Genomic DNA, 18,311 nt, shown 5'->3' with positions numbered 1-18,311 from the left:
AAAGGAGAGGAAGTAGGAAAGGAAGAGGAAAGAGGAAAATGAGGAGAAAAAGTGAAAGATAGGAGAGGGGGGGGAGAAAAGGGGGGAGGGGGAGGGGAGGGGGGGTGCTGGTCGGGGGGCAGGGAGGGAGGGAGGGAGGGAGGAAGGAAGGGAGGAAATGCTTCAATATTCACTCTTGATTCTCTTAGCTTTGTACCTGGAAGTGAATAACATGTTTTATCTTAAGTCCTTTGGAACTGTGTTAGGCATTGTGTTGCTTAGGGTTTCAAAGTCTGTCAAAGTGGTTTATTTTTACAATATTGTTGTTATTGTATAAATTGTTCTCCTGGTTCTGCTTACTTCACTTAGGATCAACTCGTACAAGTCTCCCCAGATTTTTCTGAAACTATTACCTTCATCATGTCTTATAGCACAATAGTATTTCATCACATTAATATACCATAATTTGTTCAACCATTCCCGATTTGATGGGCACCCCTCAGTTTCCAATTCTTTGCTACCACAAAAAGAACTACTATGATTTTTTTTGTACAGATGAGTCCTTTTCCTCTTTCTTCGATCCTTTTGGGGTATAGATATGGTAGTGTAATTATGGGGTCAAAGGGATGCACAATTTAAAAGCTTTTGGGACATAGTTCCAAATTACTTTCCAGAAGAGTTGGACCAGTTCACAGCTCCATCAACAGTGTGTTAGTGTACCTGTTTTCCCACAGTCCCTCCAGCATTTGTCTAAGACCCTTTGTGGGGCCTGGCTTTCAAGTCAAACAATAATTCTTTCATAAGAATCTGTCCCAAAGAAGCTTCTCAGTCTCAATGTGAGCATAGTACATGACTCCATTCTCTCAGTTATGACTTCCCTCTGGTGATAGCCCATGAGCTGGAAAATAATTACCATACAACAATAAGTCTTGGAATCTTGCTCCCCACTTTTCTAGGGGTATGGTAGGAAATTCTGTTCTGCTTTGGAATTCTCTGAGACTCAGTGGGTTCCAATGGCACAGTCTTTCTTGTGCCATTCCTTTCTTTTCTCCATTTTGGGGTCCATGTGATCATTGACACAAAGAACACAGGTAAGAACTGAGCCCTAGGGAGTCTCCATGAAGACCACAAGAATGATTTGTATATCCCAGGCCAAAAATCCAGAGCTGGGATTCACAAAAGTGGAGTCATCTTATATGCACCCTGGTCCATAGTAGCCCACACTATGACATATATATTATGTATTACAGAACATTTCCTGATTTCATTGGGTTTTAGATGTCTTATTGCCCTTTCTGAGGACAACCCTGATGTTCAGAGGAATTTTTCCTCCTTCTATTCTTGGAGAGTAGGCCCCTTCTGAAAGATATTGCTTTCAAATTCTATTTCCCATCACAGCTCAGGTGCCCTCCCCACCGAAAGGAGCACCTTGGTGATGTTTTTATATGGTGAGGATTTATGGCTCTGTGGCCTTACAGACAGGCATTTATATGCTGAGCTCCTTGGCAGTTGGGAGTTGGTCTTTTATACAACTATGATACTATCACCTGTACTTGATAAGTCAGGTGTATCAACAAGCACCGTCTCTGAGGCCTATAATGAGACATTTATGAGAACATGTCCTTGGCTTCCTTGAAACTTTATTTTCAACATGAACAAGTACAATTACAGTGAGTATAGCCTGTCCTTAAAGGCCACCTGGATGACCTACTCAACCCCAGGGGGGCCAAGCCTGAATTGGAGTTAGTAGCAGCTTAAGTGTGATAGGGAGCAGCAAACCCAAAGGAGGCAATGATCTTCAGGTTAAACCACATAAAGTGCATTGACAATCTATTACTATTTATTTATATAGTGCTATTTATGTTGGACTTTAAGATGAGGCCAATGGGAAAATTATCATTATCTTCATTTTACATTTGAGGAAATTGGATATCAGAGAAGTTATGATTAGTCCTTAATTACAAAGTAAGCATTTAAGTTGGGATTCAATCTGATCCCAAGTCTAGTGTATTTTGTATATAATGGAGTTGAGGAAAGTATCATATTCCTTCAAAGAAAGGGCTAAGTATGCCACATCTTTCAGAGTGAGGCAAAAAGGGGCTGAAGTATTTGCTCTCTGGGGTTCCAAATAACATTTGTTAAACTGAATTGAATTGCCCACACAAAGACCATTTTTTTTTCCTGCCAACAGAAGGGTACTGGAATGCCCTTGATGAACTTCCATTTCCAAGTTTACAGTTTGGGAAGACTAATCCCAGGCTCTAAGTGCCTGCCAGCACCTCCCAGTGTGAAGAAGGTTCATCATTAGAAGGTTGGTCACCAGGTAATTATCATTATCATCATCATTATTATTTACCACAATAATCCATGAAACAGACAAAAACCACAAAATGACCTACATGTGGCCCCCTTTTGCTTCTACAGTGATAATGGTAGAAAAATTGGTCTAGAGGGTGCTAAGAATCACACAATTCTTAAATCATTGACATTCATTGATTTAATTGTTGGTTTTCTCAGTATCAATTTTTTTTTCCAAAGACCAAATGAAGTGACCTACTCTTGCTTTTGAAGTTCCAGACAGACAGAAGGGTAACTCTCCTTGGAGAGGTTAATAAAGGAGCTATTAGACTGTTTCATCATGTACACAGAAGCTAACTGAACTGGATAATTGGTTAAATGATATGAACCAACAGCTCTCAAAAGAATTGCAAACTATTAACAACCAGACACTCCAAAGCATTAATAATAAGGCAGATGCAAATCAAAACAACTTTGGGTTTTGCCTCATACCCATCAAGTTGGCAAAGATGACAAAAGATGGAAATAGTTAATATTGGAGGGGCACACAGATCTGCTATTGGCAGAGCTCCCAAATCTCCCAACATTTCTGGAGAGTAATTTGGATTTGTGCTGAAAGAATAAGTTAAGTGTTCAGGTCCTTTTACACACACACACATGCACGCACACAAACACACATATTCCAATGTAGTTGAAGACGGAAAGATCCCATATACACCAAACTATTTATAGCAGCACTTTTGGGGGATAGCAAAGAATTGGAAAAAACATAGCTGCCCATCAATTGGGTAACAGCTCAATGAACTGTGGTACATGAACGTAATACAATTTTATTGCACTATATAAAACAACAAATATGAAGGATTCAAAGATGCATGAAGACTTTTATGAAGTGACACAAGAGAAATAAGCAGAGGAAGTAAAACAACAAACACAATAAGCACAACAATGTAAGAGGAAATTAAACAACAATGACGATAATGACAAAAACCCCTGAACACTGTAATTATAATGACCAAGTTTGGCCCTGAAAAAGAGTTCAGAAACTTCCCTCTCTCTTTGTAGAAGTAGTGGAACATGGGTGTGGAATATGGCATATTCTATCAGACATACCATGTTTCCCCTATAATAAGACCTATCCCGAAAATAAGCCCTCCCCTTACTGTGTAAGATTCCTCTAAAATAAGCCCTCCCCCGAAAATAAGCCCTATTGAGATTGCTACTGTAGTGAAGGTGATCCCCTGCGCTACACGCTACATTACGGTACCCTCTGTATGCACCATCCCCCCCCCGTGAAACGCACACTGCGCTCCGAGCTGCATCCAATCAGAGCTGCAGCAGTGAGCGTGTCATCCTGTTCTTCCCCAGTGATTTGCTTATTGAATAAAGGTACATTTTTTTGTTCACATTTACCTGTTTATAAAAATTGCTGTCAATGTTCATTAAAATAAGCCCTCCCCTGAAAATAAGCCCTCTGGTGTTTTTCTGTCCAAAAACATTAATAAGATAGTGTCTTATTATCGGGGAAACACAGTAATTGATATGTTGGTTAGTTCTCCCGAATTGCTTTTCTTCTCTTTCTTTTTAAAAGCCTTTTTAATAAGAGATGGTTGGCTGTGTAGGGAAGGGGTGAGGGATATAATTGGAAATGAAGGTGATATTATAAAACAAAAGACATCAATAAAAATAATAAGATTTTTAAAAACCAATTAAGTGTAATATGAAAGGAACCAAGATATATATATAGGTATTTCACTAGAAATGGAAACTAGTTCTGTAAAATTACTTACTATTTATTGTAATAGCTGAATTAAAAAAGAGAGAGATAATGGGTCATTGTGACTCTAAGTGTTCATGGTGAGCATCATCATTATCATCATAGCTAGAATATAAACTAATGTCCATTGGTGAAGATGAAGAAATAGAGAAGTTTTATGAGGAACTTGTTAAGGTCCTCCCAACCATGTCAATACTCATTGTGATACTTGGTTACTTCCAGGTACTTATCATAAAGCAAGCACTTAATAAATGCTTGTTGGTTTGACTTGAATATAAAAATTGATTGTGCTTCATCCAAAAAATGGGATCTGGGAAGATATTAGCAACTATCACCCCATAGCTTGCTCTTAAATCTCTCTATAAAATGAGAAATGGAAGTGGTCTAGGAATATATCAAGTATGCTCTCAGTGAAAACATAAGAAATAGAAGTAGTCTTTTGCTGCTAGTTTTCTCCAACAGACTACATCTTTATAGTCACCTTGTGTGAGAAATAGAAAGAATGGAAGAGCCCACTGAGAACTAGCATGGTATAAGAGGAAGAGCCAGCCTGAGAGGCAGGATGACCCAGGTTCAAATCATACTTCTGACACATACTGGCTATATGATCCTAGGCAAGACATCTAACCACTCAGTATCCCCAGGCAATACTCTGAAAGCTACATGTTGCAGAAGAGTTGTAGATTTGTACTACCTCATTGAGTTTCCTCGTTGAGATTTATCTATATCAATAAAATCACAGTTCTAGGACAAATTAAAAAAATAGATCTCATGCTATATTTTATGACTAAGAAAGTGATTGCTTTGATAGTACAGAATGCTATATTTGTAAGAATTCTTTAGTGGTGGTGACTTTATACTAAGCATACACAGCACTGAAATACTATGAAGCCTTTATAACAGACATTTACATTTACAACAATGAGAAAGAGATCAGTACAGCCTTCCATGATGAAAACACAAAGTAGACTCAAAAAAGCTCCTTGCCCAAGCTACAAAATGCTGCTTTCAAATTAGCCCACGGATATGTGTATTCTGAAGAGCCACTGCAGAGATGAACAATGGATATGGGCTCAGAATTGAGTAGTTAATCTGGACTGCATTTGGGAACTTAAACAGTGTTTTAAATGTTAAACTGTTTGCTGCCAAAAAGGATAACCCCTTGTAGCAGCAAGCACCCCAAGCATCCTCAGGGTTTGCCGCCACCACAGGTTCTTGGATCTGCTTTGTTAAAGGAAAGCAACTCAAAATGGGTTAACAAGCTTACTTTAATCAGTCAGACATATATCGTTTATCTTGTTCAGGGGAAAAAGGTCAGCACCCCAAACTTCAAAATATACAGACAGAATTATCAAGACATTAACATATCAAGTAGACAGCTTTCCAAACTGCCCAACCATTACATCCATACCCAGTCAACATCTGGGTTTTTCAAAGCCGGGGGACTCTCAACAACGGCTTCCCAGAATTCAGATCAAATCACAGAACACTTCTCAAAGTGAGTCCCAAAACAAAGCTACACATCAGGGCTTATATAGCCTTCTCCTGGCTCAGAGAATGTAACAACCTTATTGACTCACTGGCCAATCAAGAAGTATCTACTGAAAAACAAGCCTCCCACCCCAGGCTTCAGGTGCACTTTAGCCTAGGGGCAGGGAAGATCTTTAAAATTTACATTCGCATTACACCCCTTCAGGGCTATCATTCTTCCAATAATGTCATTCAACAGCATACCACAGAGCACCCTAATTTCAAAGGAATTAAGACTGAAAATAGCCATAAGGACAATAGAAAGATATACATGGGCACAAGCCAGCTATAGCATATCACCAAGGACAACTTATGCATAGGAAAGGGCATCAAATACATTACTGAGGAAAAATATGATTGGAAAGAAAGTATGCCAGTTATGGAGTCATAACGAAAGACAACAGATACATGGCTCAGAGGGTACATTGGTGTCCGGATTTAGAGGGAAACATGGGCAAGAATTGCACAAAAGAAGATCCATATCAGTGAAGGAATTATATATATATACATATATATACATACATATATACATGTGTATATACATATACACACATATACACATACACACACGCATATATACATCATAGAAATCACAGACTAATACTGATCTCAATCTCAGAGGGATTCATATAAGAAGTTTTTAGGCCTTACAAAGGCAGAGTCATAAACCAAAGGCTGTATCCTCTTAAAAAAAAAAAAAAGAGTAGCTGGAAGGGAAGCATGAGGAAGAAAGACAAACCAGGAGCTGAATTCTGAGGGAGGGCTAAATCCAAAGGTGCCATTAATGCTGGACTGGTTAATCTTTGAGACTGTGGGGAACTGGTCAATTGGATTGAGATTCAGGACTCATATGTGTGACTCAGTTTCTCAGTATGGGTTACACTAGATGATCTGTAAGTTTCTTTTAGCTATGGTATTCTATGATTTGATCTGCAGGTGGATTACCTATTTAGTGGTTAAATTTTAGTCTGTTTTCTCCTAGATCTTGTCATGTTCCCCAGGCCCTGCAATAAGTCAGTGTAGGAAAGAGAGATTAATTGTACTACACAATAGTTTGAGTTCAGTAAAATTATTAAGATATATCTGTTGCAAAAATATATCTCTTTTACAATTCCCTCTTCTTCATCTGTCCATCTTCTATTTTTTGTTTTAGTTTCTTTTGCATGTGCTATCAGTTATTGGTGGATTTCAGAGCAGCTAATGGAAGCCAGTAATGATTTGGAGGAGCAGAGATCAGGGAGAAGAAGCTGCTTTCTTTTTTTTGGGGGGGGGGGGCAGATGACTGATTACTTGTTAGGATGCTGTAGGAAGGATTAATTCATCAAGCAGGTTATTATACCAGGTGACCTCTCAGGGTCATGTCTGAGACCCCAAGCCTGGTATGGCTAGAGCAGTACTGGTTCTATAAGTCTGGAAAAGGACAAATATATAATTATTGTTCCAGCTTTCAAAGGAGGGAGAAGAATAGAACAATCAAATTATAGGTCAGTGACCTTGACTTTTATGCTTGGAAGACTTTATCTAGAGTATATTAGCAAAAGAATGGTTGGTAAACCGCTAGAAAAAAAAAGAAGTGTTGATCATAGAGAATGAGCAAAGCTTCATCAAGAACAGGTCACATCAGACAAACACAATTTCCTTTTTTGACAGGTTTACTAGGCAAATAGATAAAGAAAATAGTTTTAGTTATAGCTATAAATAGCTATGGAAATAGTTTGCTTAGACTTTATTTTTAAAATAATATTTTTCCTAATTGCATGTAAAAACAATTTTTAACATTTGTTTTATAAAATTTTGAGTTCCAAATTCTTTCCCTCCTGCCCTTTCCTCCTCCCTGAGACAGTAAGCAATTTGATATAGGTTATACATGTGCAATCATGTAAAACATATTTCCATATTAGTCATGTTGTGAGTTTACTTAGTTTTAGCAAGGCATTTGATAAAATAGAGAGCTCTGGGCTAGATGATAGAACAGTTAGGCAAATTCAGAACCAGTTGAATGGCCACACTTAAAGAGTAGTCATTAATGGGCCAATGTCATTATGGAAGGAAATTTCTAGTAGAGTGCCTCAGAGATCTGTGGTTGGCCTATGCTCTTCCACATTACTTTCAATGACCGAGACAGACATAAATGTCATGTTTCTCAGATTTTCAGATGGCAATACTAGGACAGGATAGAATATTGGGCCAAATCTAACAGGTGAAAAATAAAAGGAATAAATACTTAAAAATCTTATACTTGGGTTCAAAAATTCAACTACTAAAGTGTAAGTTAGAGGTCTAAAAACGACCTTGAGATTTTAATGTACTAACAATGTGATAGGCATAGTGACAGGGAATGGGACTGTGGTTTATTTATATCAGGAATTCTGGGAGAGGAAGCTCCCTCTACCAGAGCAAGGTGGCACTGGCACCTTCTCTGCAACTTGTTGTCATAGAGGATTGCCAGAACATACTGCCAGGATGTGTCAGAAATAAGGTTTCATCCCAAATCTTCCTGGTTTTTAGTCTAGTTCTCTATTATATGGGACTGCCTCTCCTGACTGTATTATATGACAACTAAAAATAGCTAAGTTGAATTAGTGGAGTCCTGGTGTCTAGAGTTATAGAGGTTCCAGCATACTTTGCTATGGTGACACTACGCTTGGAATACTGTGTACTTTCTGGGTATCCAAATTCAAGAAGGACACTGATAAGCTAAAGAAAGTTCAGAGATGGACAACTAGGATGGTGAAGGAAGGTCCTTGAGATTTTGCTACATGAGGACTGTTTGAAGGAACTGGTAATATTTAGTTTGGGGAAGAGAAGACTTAGAAGTAACATCAAAGCTATATTGAATAGAATTTCAAAGATCCTCACGTGGAAGACGAATTTGGCTTGTTCTCCATAGGTCCAGAAAACAAAACAAAGAGGCAAAAGTAGGTTTCATTCATAGAAAAATTTTCTAAGTGTAGAGCTACCAAGAAGTGGGATGGACTGCCTTAGGAACCCATGCAAACAAGGACTGAGTGAATATTTCTTAGGTAGGTGTTAGAGGAGATTCTTAATGGTTTGGACTAAATAGCATCTCTGGCGCCTTCCATCTCAAGTTCTTTGATTTCCTAACAAAGACTTAGATTACTGGGCTGTTGTTGCTGTTGTTCAGTCATTTTAAGTCATATCCAACTCTTTGTAACCCTATTTGGGGTTTCTTGGCAAAGATACTGGAGTAGGGAGTCAAGATGGCAAAGAAAAGTCAGGAAGTTGCCTGAGTTCTCCCCAGTTTCCCTTGGAAACAACGTTAAATCAAGCCACTAAAAAAATTCTGGAGCAACCGAATCCACAAAAAGATGGAGTGAAATAATTTTCCAACCCAAGATAACTTAGAAGGACTTCAGGAAAGGTCTATCTCTTTTGGGTAAAAGGGGAGTACAATCTAGCACAGGTAGTGTCTGGGCAAGTGGGCAGGAGGGTGTTAGCCACAACACAGATCAGCAACCAAGGCCCCATGTTTCTGGCTTAGCAGGGCAGTGGCATAGGAGACCAACTGTGAGGCCTCCACCCCAGCACAGCAGGCAAACTACCAGCTCTGGAACCCAGGGCACAACAGGCTCAACTAGGCTGGACCCCCTACTGCAGTGATCATCAACCCCTGAGGCCCCACTGGAAAAAGCCAGTGACCAGACTCCTGGCCCCCCAGTGCAAGAAGCTTAGGACAATGCCCCTTGTATCCCAGGAATAGAGCTCAACTTTTAAAAGTGAACAAAAAATAAGAGTGTTAACCATAGAAAGGTGATATGGATGACGGGGAAGATCAAGACAAAAACTCAGAAGAGGACAACAATGTCAAAACACCTGCATGCTAGGCCTCAAAGGGGAATGTGAATTGTTCTTAAGCCCAAAAAGTCCTCTTGGAAGAGGTCAAAAAGGATTTAAAAAATCAAGTAAGAGAGGTAGAAGAAAAAATGAGAAAACAAGTGAGAGTTATGTAAGAGAATTATGAAAAAAGAGTTAACAGCTTGGAAAAAGAAGCATACTCCTTAAAAAAAAAGAATTGGCCAACTGGAAAAAATATGCTTAAAAACAACTCCTTTAAAAGCAAACTTGGCCAAATGGAAAAGGAGGTATAAAAGCTAATTGAAGAAAATAATTCCTTAAAAATTAGAATTGGGCAGGTATAAGCTAATGACTATGAGACATCAAAAATCAGTCAAACAAAATCAAAAGAATGAAAAAATAGAAGAAAATGTAAAAATACCTCATTATGAAAACAAGAGATAACTGTAGAATTATTGGACTACCTGAAAACAATGATCAAAAAAAAGAGCATGGACAGAATTTTTCAAGAAATTATCAAGGAAAATTGCCCTCTCTCTGGAGTCGGGAGGACCTGAGTTCGGATCCGGCCTCAGACACTTCACACACACACACACACACACACACACACACACACACACACACACACACACACACTAGCCGTGTGACCGTGGGCAAGTTACCTAACCCCAATTGTTCTCCAAAAAGCAAAAAAAGAAAAAGAAAAAAGAAAATTGCCCTGATATCTTAGAACCAAAGGGTACAATGGTCACTGAAAGAATCTACCGATCATCTCCTGAAAGATATCTCAACATAAGAATCAGAGGGCTTGGAATATGATATTCCAGAAGGCAAAAGAGCTTGTTTTACAACTAAGAATCAACAACCCAGCAAAATTGAGCATACTCTTTCAGAGGAAAAAATGGACATTCAATGAAATAGGAGATTTCAAACTTTGCTGATAAAAGACCAGAACTGAACAGAAAATTTGATCTTCAAATACAAGACTCTTGAGAAGCAAAAAGAAAAGAAACAGGAAATAAAAAAACAACATAGTATTCAATAAGGTTAATATTATGTCCTTATGTGGGAAGATGATACTTGTAACTCTTAAGAACTGTATCTCCATTAGGATAGTTAGAGGAAGTATACTTAGACATAGGGTGTGAATATAAGTAGACTTTTATGTGATGATAAGAAAAATTAATTAAGAGACCAAAAAAAAAGGAGGGGATTGTGCTGGGAAAAGAGGAAAGGGAGAGGCATAATGGGGCAAATTATATCACATGAAAAGGCATGAAAGACCTATTAGAACAGAGGAAGGAAGGGAAGGGGTAAGCATTGTTTGAATCTTACTCTCATGAGATTTGGCTCAAAGAGGGAATAACATACACACTCATTTGGGTAGAGAAATCTATCTTACCCCATAGAGGAGTAGGAGGGGAAAGGGGGAAAAAAAGGAAGGGGGGCATTTAAAAAACAATAATTCCAGTACTATATAAACTATTTGGAAAAATAGGTGAAGAAGGAGTTCTACCAAAGTCCTTTTATAACACAAATATGGTGCTGATAACTAAACCAGGAAGAGTCAAAACAAAGAAAATTATAGACAAATTTCCCTAAAGAATATTGATGCAAAAAATTTAAATAAAATATTAGCAAAGAGATTACAGCAATTTATCATGAGGATAATATGTTATATCCAGGTGGAATTTATACCAGGAATGCAGGGCTGGTTCAGTATTAGGAAAACTATTAGCATAATTGACCATATTAATAACAAAACCAACAGAAATCATATGATTATCTCAATAGATGCAGAAGGAACTTTTGACAAAATACAGCACCCATTCCTATCAAAAACATTAGAGTATAAGAATAAATGGAGCTTTTCTTAAAATGACAAGTAGTATCTATCTAAAACCATCAGTTGTCATGGGAATAAGCTAGAAGCCTTCCCAATAAGATCAGGGTGAAACAAGGATGCCAATTATCACCACTATTATTCAGTATTTTACTAGAAAAGTTAACTTTAGCAATAAGAGAAGAAAAAGAAATCGAAGGAATTAAACTAGGTAGTGAGGAAAACAAAACTATCACTCTTTGCAGATGTTATGAGAATCCTAGAGAATTAACTAAAAAAATTACTTAAAATAATAAATTTAGCAAAGTTGCAGGATATAAAATAAACCCACATAAATCATCAGCATTTCTATGTATTGCCAACAAAGCTCAGAAAGAAGAGATAGAAAGAGAAATTCCATTTAAAATAATTGTAGACAATATAAAATATTTGGGAATCTACCTGCCAAGACAAACCCCAAAACTACATGATTACAGTTATAAAACATTTTTTCACACAAATAAAGTCAGAATAAACAATTGGGAAAATGTCAATTGCTCATGGGTAGGCTGAGCTAATATAATAAAATGACAATTCTACCTAAATTAATTTACTCATTCAGTGGCATACCAAACTATCAAAATATTGTTTTATAGAGTTAGAAAAAATAATAACAAAATTCATCTGGAAGAACAAAAGCCCAAGAATATTAAGGAAGTAATGGGGGGGGGGGGATGCAAAGGAAAGTGTCCTATTCAAATCAAATCTAAAACTACACTGTAAAGCAGCAATCATCAAAACTATTTGGTATTAGCTAAGAAGAGAGTGATGGCAGCAACTACATGATGCAGTGAATAGAGCATTGGCCCTGTAGTCAGGAGGACCTGAGCTCAAATCCGGCCTCAGACATTTGACACTAGCTGTGTGACCTCAGGCAAATCACTTAATCCCAATTACCTTGCCTTCCAAGAAGAAGGAGGAGGAGGAGGATGAGGAAGAGGAGGAGGAAGAGGAGTAGGAGATGGATGGATGGATGGATCAGTGGAATAGGTTAGGTAAACAAGACAAAGTAATAAATGACTATAGTAATTTACTGTTTAATAAACCCAAAGACTTGTGGGATAAGAACTTACTATTTGATAAAAAAAAAAAAACTGCTGGAAAAACTGGAAAATAATATTGCAAAAACTAAACATAGACCAACATCTCACACCATATACCAAGATAAGGTTAAAATAGGTACATGATTTAGACATAAAAAGTGATACCATAAGCAAATTAGGAGAGCAAGGAATAGTTTATCTGTCAGATCTATGGAGAATGGAAATATTTATGACAAACAAGAGATAGAGAACATTATGAAATCCAAAATGGATAATTTTGATTGCATTAAATTAAAAAGGTTTTGCACAAACAAAACCAATGCAGCCAAGATTAGAAAGAAAGCAGAAAGATGAGAAACAATTTTTACAGCAAGTAGTGCTGATAAAGGTCTCTTTCTTAAATATATAGAGAACTGAGTCAAATTCATAAAAATACAAGTCATCCACAATTGTTAAGTTGTCAAAGGATGTGAACAGGCAGTTTTCAGATGAAGAAATTAAAGGTAATTATAGTCATATAAAATGCTCTAGATCATTATTGATTAGAGAAATGCAAATTAAAACAACTCTGAGATACCAGCTCACACCTATCTGATTAGCTAATATAACAGAAAAGGAAAATGATAGGTGTTGGAGAAGATGTGGGAAAATTGGGATATTAATGCATTATTGGTGGAGTTGTGAACTGATTCATCCATTCTGGAGAGCAATTTGGAACTATGCTCAAAGGGCAATCAAACTTTGATCCAGCAATACCTCTACTAGGTCTGTATCCCAAAGAAATCCTAAAAAAGGGAAAAGGCCTTATATGTACAAAAATATTTATAGCAGTTCTTTTTGTGGTGGCAAAGAATTGGAAATTGAGGGAATGCCCATGAATTGGGGAAAAGAGGAACAAGTTGTGGCATATGAATGTAATGGAATACTATTGTGGTATAAGAAATGGTGAGCAGGTGAATTTCAGAAAAACCTGGAAAAACATACATGAACTGATGCTGAGTGAAGTGAGCAGAACCAGGAGAACATTGTATATGGTAATAGCAACATTGTGCTATGATCAACTATGATAGACTTAGCTCTTCTCAGCAATACAATGATCTAAGACAATTCCAAAAGACTCATGATGGAAAATTCTATCTACACGCAGAGAAAGAACTATGGAGGTCGAATGCAGATCGAAGTATATACTATTTTCACTTTTTGGTGACTTTTCCCTTTTGTTCTGTTTCTTCTTTCACAATGTGACTAATGTGGAAATATGTTTACATGATTGCACATATATTACCTATATCACATTGCTTACTGTCTTGAGGAGGTGGATGGGAAGGAGAAAGGAAGAAAAAAATTGAAACTCAAAATCTTATTTAAAAAATGAACATTGAAAACTATCTTTACATGTAATTGGGGAAAATGCTATTTACAAAAAAAAAGATACTGGAATAGTTTGACATTTTCTTCTTTTGCTCATTTTACAGATGAGGAAACTGAGGCAATCAGGGTTAAGTGACTTGCCCAGAGCCACATAGGTAGTAAATATCTAGGGCTGGATTTGAACTATGGAAGATGAAGTCTTCCTGACTCCAAGCCTAGCACTCTATACACTGCACCACCTAGTTGCCTAACTAATTATTGGGACTGGATTCTAAATCCTTAGATTCAATACACTTAAATCAGTCTCTAATAGGGAAAACTCAGGGACTGTAGGATCATACATAGAGCTAGAAGGGACTTTAGAAGCTATCTAGTACAGTCTATCTGAAACTTGGAGAAGTTGTGCCCAAGATCACACAGAGCTTGGTTTTGAACCCAGATCTTTTGACTCCAAACTAGGTGCTCTTTCTAATGTACTGTAGGAGACGTTAGTAAACTTCCATTGTAGTAAAAAGAAATAGTAGTCATAGGACAACTGACACCACCACCAGAACTCACTTTGGATACCATGTGCTCCTCCCTAGATAGCTTGGCCTAGAGCAGGTAGGGGCAGATTCTTTGGTCTCTTGGTTCTATGGGTACAAAGGGAAACTTCCAAAAAGAAAAATCTTAAAGGAATCTCATGGGAAAACAAAAGGATATTAAGAAAGCAGAGAGTTTCCAGGGTATAGGTTTCTTAATCTAAGTAACTAAAGTCTAGACAGATTTTGCCAATACCATTTGACTTAATTACTTAACCACAATTCCTATTCTCCATCTCAACTATATCTTAACCACAATTCCTATTCTCCATCTCAACTATATCTGGGTGTGCTCTGCTTTTCAGTGGAGGTTTGTCTCTTCCACTTTTTATTTTAGGCTAGTGCTTGACTTTGGTTTTCCCAATGGCCTTCATGGTGGCCACCATCTTTCCTAGAACCTGTGTGCATTACACATTGCACATCCAGCAGCAGACTCTTGTGTTTCTTTTTGTCTCAAAGTTCAAGATTCCTGTGGAACAGGAAGTTTCTGTTTTCCCCATACCTTCACCCTCCCTAGTTATACCTCATAGTGTCAAGAAAGTAATCACCACACTGTGAGCCCAATGGCAACTCAGGTTACGAACTCTATTGATTTACCCCAGGTCCTTTCAGGAAGGAAGGAAAGAAGGAAGGAAGGAAGGAAGGAAGGAAGGAAGGAAAGAAGAAAGGAAGGAAGGAAGAAAGGAAGGAAGAAAGGAAGGAAGAAAGGAAGGAAGGAAGGAAGGAAGGAAGGAAGGAAGGAAGGAAGGAAGGAAGGAAGGAAGGAAGGAAGGAAGGAAGAAAAGAAGGAGGAAGGAAACAGGCATTTATTAAGCACCTACTATGTGCCAGGCACTATGCTAAGTGCTTTACAAATATTATCTCATCTGATTCTCACAACAATTCTGGGAGTTTAAGTGTCATTATTATTCCCATTTTACAATTAAGAAAACTGAGACAGAGTGACTTGCCTAGAGTCACCAGCTTATAAGTGTCTAAGGCCAGATCTGAATTCAAGTCTTCTTGACTACAGGACCAGTGCTCTATTCACTGGGCCACCTAGTTCCTCTGAGTCTTTGATGACTTACCCCTTAGGTATGTCTCCCAGAAGAATGATTTTTTCACCCAGAATCCTGTTTTAACTGGTTTACAACACTGAAATTACAAATCATAAAAATACCAATTTCCTTTGGAAGCAGAGAGGATTGTTCTCTTACACCCACCTATGCCACAGGGCCAAGCTGAAGAAAAGACAAACTCTGAATTCTTCCTCTTTTTTTTCTGAACCTGGTCAGTATTGTGTATTCCTTTTCCTTGTGGAGGTGTATCTGAAAGATTTCCTTCTCCCAATAAAGGACCCATTAAACTGTCTAAGGGCAGTCCATGTTAGTCTCTGGAAAGGGTTGTCAAACAGCCATTATTTGGCATGCTTGGGTGCGATTTTATCACATAAGCTGATTACTATTTCTTATAGATGTATCATATTTTGGTTAGGATTTTTATTTTTATATTTTTTACTATCTATCAGCATGAGCCAGCAGGTAGGACCGTGTGTGTGTGTGTTTTGAATAGCTTGAACATGTAACATTAAACAGTAGGTCAGACATTCTTGATGTTCTATTTAAAAAATGAGAAAATGAAACCCTCATAACATACATACAAATATATGTGTGTGTATATGCATACATATATGCATATACACATATTCCAGCAAAGCAAATTCCCATGTTGGTCATATTAAAAGTATACTTCTCATTCTGCATTTTAAGTCCATCATCTCTCTGGCATAAGGTGGGTGGCATATTTCATCCTGTGTCCTCTGGACTTGTGATTTATTGATTGATTGATCAGAGTTCTAAAGTCTTTCAAAGCTGTTTTTCCCTGGAATGTCATTCACTCTGCATCAGTTCAGAAGTTTCCCCAGTTTCCTCTTTCCTCTAAAACTATTCGTTTTGCCATTTCTTAGAATACAAATTCCATTGTATTCACATACCATAATTTGTTTAGCCATTTCTCAATAGATGGGTACCCTCTTAGTTTCCAATGTGGGTCTACTACAAAAAAATCTGCTATAAATCTCTTTATGTGTGTAGGCCCTTTTCCTCTTTCTTTGCTCTCTTTGGGCTATAGGCTTAGTCGTGGCATTTGTATTTTTTGTCATTGTTCAGTCATGTCTGACTTGGTGGCCTCATTTGGGATTTTCTTGGCAAAGATATTGGAGCAGTTTGCCATTCTTTTCCCCAGTGGGTAAAGGTAAGCACAAGTTAAGTGATTTGCTTAGGGTCATACAGCTGGTGTCTGAGGTGCAGATCATGCTCCTAGTAAGGCCTGAGATCACATTTGAACTAGGGTTTTCCTGACTCCAGGCCCAGTGCTCTAGTCACTGTGCCACCTAGCTTGCCCCACTAGTGGCATATGGTCAAATATATGGTCATAGTATGCACAGTTTAGTGACTTTTCCAAAGTAAATATGTCATGCTTTCAAGATTTCTAAGCTCTGCAGCAGCTGCTTGGACATTAATTGTCTCCAGGCTACTTCCCTAACCCTTCCTATAGAGTAAGAACCTCCATTCTGGTTGGGTTGATGAAGACTAAGCCTTAGCCTCTAGGCTCTGTGAGGAGTGCAGACCTACCTCCTTCTTCTAATGGCCTGGGTTTGTGTGTCTGTGCCTTTTTTAAATTTCTACATGGCTTTCTGGGGCTTCTACAGCTCTAAACAGATGCATGAAAAAACAGCTCCCTTGAAGATCCCAGTGGACCAACTGGAGAAGTGGGAGGAGTCTCCAAAGGAAAGGAGCCCCTGCCTGGAGACCCTGGAGGAGAGGTGAGGACTTCCAGCAAACACTAAACCCTGAGGACATGCCTGGAAGAGCATTTCCCAACAGGACTCTGGGAGTCATTTCCTCCTTCCTCCAAGTCCCTCCTTGAAATCTGGAGGGCTTGTGTAAATATCATCTGAAGTGCCCTTCCCCTTCCTCCTTTACCCGAGAGCCTTCTTAGCACTTTCCTCTCTCCCCCATACTTCTTGGGCAGTGCAAGGGTCTAGTTTTCAACACCCTAGTCTACTTCCTTTCTCAGCCTAGCCTCAGGCTGTCTCTAGCAGACCACTTTCACTTTGAGCTGAGCAGCTTTTGGGGGCAGAGCATTTCTGACCTGTCTGGGTCATGCCCCTGGTTGAGCTCCTGGGGTCCTCACAGTCCTGTCCATCTGAACTGTTAATTTCTTGCCTTCTATTCCCAGCCCACCATCCCTCCCCCTTGACTCTACTCATTCCCCATGATTGTAGTTCCCGTGCCATAAGCTTATTCCCACAGGTTGCTTGTTGAACAGAGAGGTGGAAAAAGCTTTGAGGTTGGCAGGGACTTCAATAAGGATAAAGTGGAGCTTGAGGGCTTTAGCCTTCCCAAGAACCATGCACTTAGCAGGGTTGGGTGGAACCTATTGATGATGGCCTAAGAACCCTTGAATATTTGAATTAGTCATGCTCCTGTGCACATATCCATATCGACAGAATAACTTTTATCTTCAGAACAACTGTCCTGGATCTCCAGAACATAGCCAAGGCAGAATGGGGGAGCAGACTTGGGGCTGAGGAAGCATGGATTTGGGAGGGAACTCAGTGGGTTTGTTATCCCCATAGTGGAATGTCTTTCTTGCAGCGTGCATCTACCTGAAGGCCTAAAGGATGAAGAGATAAAGAAAAGCAGCCTAGAAGTGGTGAGTCTGGGACCCTTGTCCCTGCCTTCAAGGAACAAAGTTCCAAGGGATAGGAGAAGCAAGAGCTGGGACCTCCACTTGACCCAACCTGAGATACTAGAGAGTTGTTGAGGGAGTAGAGGCTGGGTTCTGATGGTTTTGCAAGTCTTAACTCCACTGACAATGCTTTTTACATAGTGGCTGGCTCAGTCAGCAGGGAACCAGGTGAGCATCAGACTTTTGTGCTATCTGGAGACTTAAGATAATGTTACTCTTATGTCAACACAAAAGCATTAGGCCTTCCTCACTCGATGAAAGACTGCAAGTCCAAGTGATAGCTTTAACTTGTAGAGACCTGT

At 38.7% G+C, this 18,311-nt stretch overlaps 1 protein-coding gene across 6 annotated transcripts in view; it reads left to right on the top strand.

The window, feature by feature from the left end:
* Positions 1-18,311, top strand: part of GRAMD2A (GRAM domain containing 2A) — a 90,536-nt gene that overhangs the window by 49,955 nt on the left and 22,270 nt on the right. For 3 of the 6 annotated variants that reach the window (XM_069067286.1, XM_069067288.1, XM_069067289.1), the window contains exons 2-4: positions 2,171-2,302; positions 16,967-17,080; positions 17,916-17,973. In XM_069067286.1, the coding sequence (XP_068923387.1) occupies positions 16,977-17,080; positions 17,916-17,973 (162 nt within the window). In that variant the 5' untranslated portion in view covers positions 2,171-2,302; positions 16,967-16,976. The remainder of the gene's footprint in view (positions 1-2,170; positions 2,303-16,966; positions 17,081-17,915; positions 17,974-18,311) is intronic. The other 3 variants (XM_069067285.1, XM_069067284.1, XM_069067287.1) reach the window with 1 other exon arrangement.

Source organism: Petaurus breviceps, unplaced genomic scaffold (genome assembly GCF_028583685.1).
Source record: "Petaurus breviceps papuanus isolate PSGF00001 unplaced genomic scaffold, PetGlider_PUasm1.0 90740, whole genome shotgun sequence".
Taxonomy (NCBI): Eukaryota; Metazoa; Chordata; class Mammalia; order Diprotodontia; family Petauridae; genus Petaurus; species Petaurus breviceps.
Note: the sequence above shows the minus strand (reverse complement) of the source record. Positions and strands in the feature narration are given on the sequence as shown.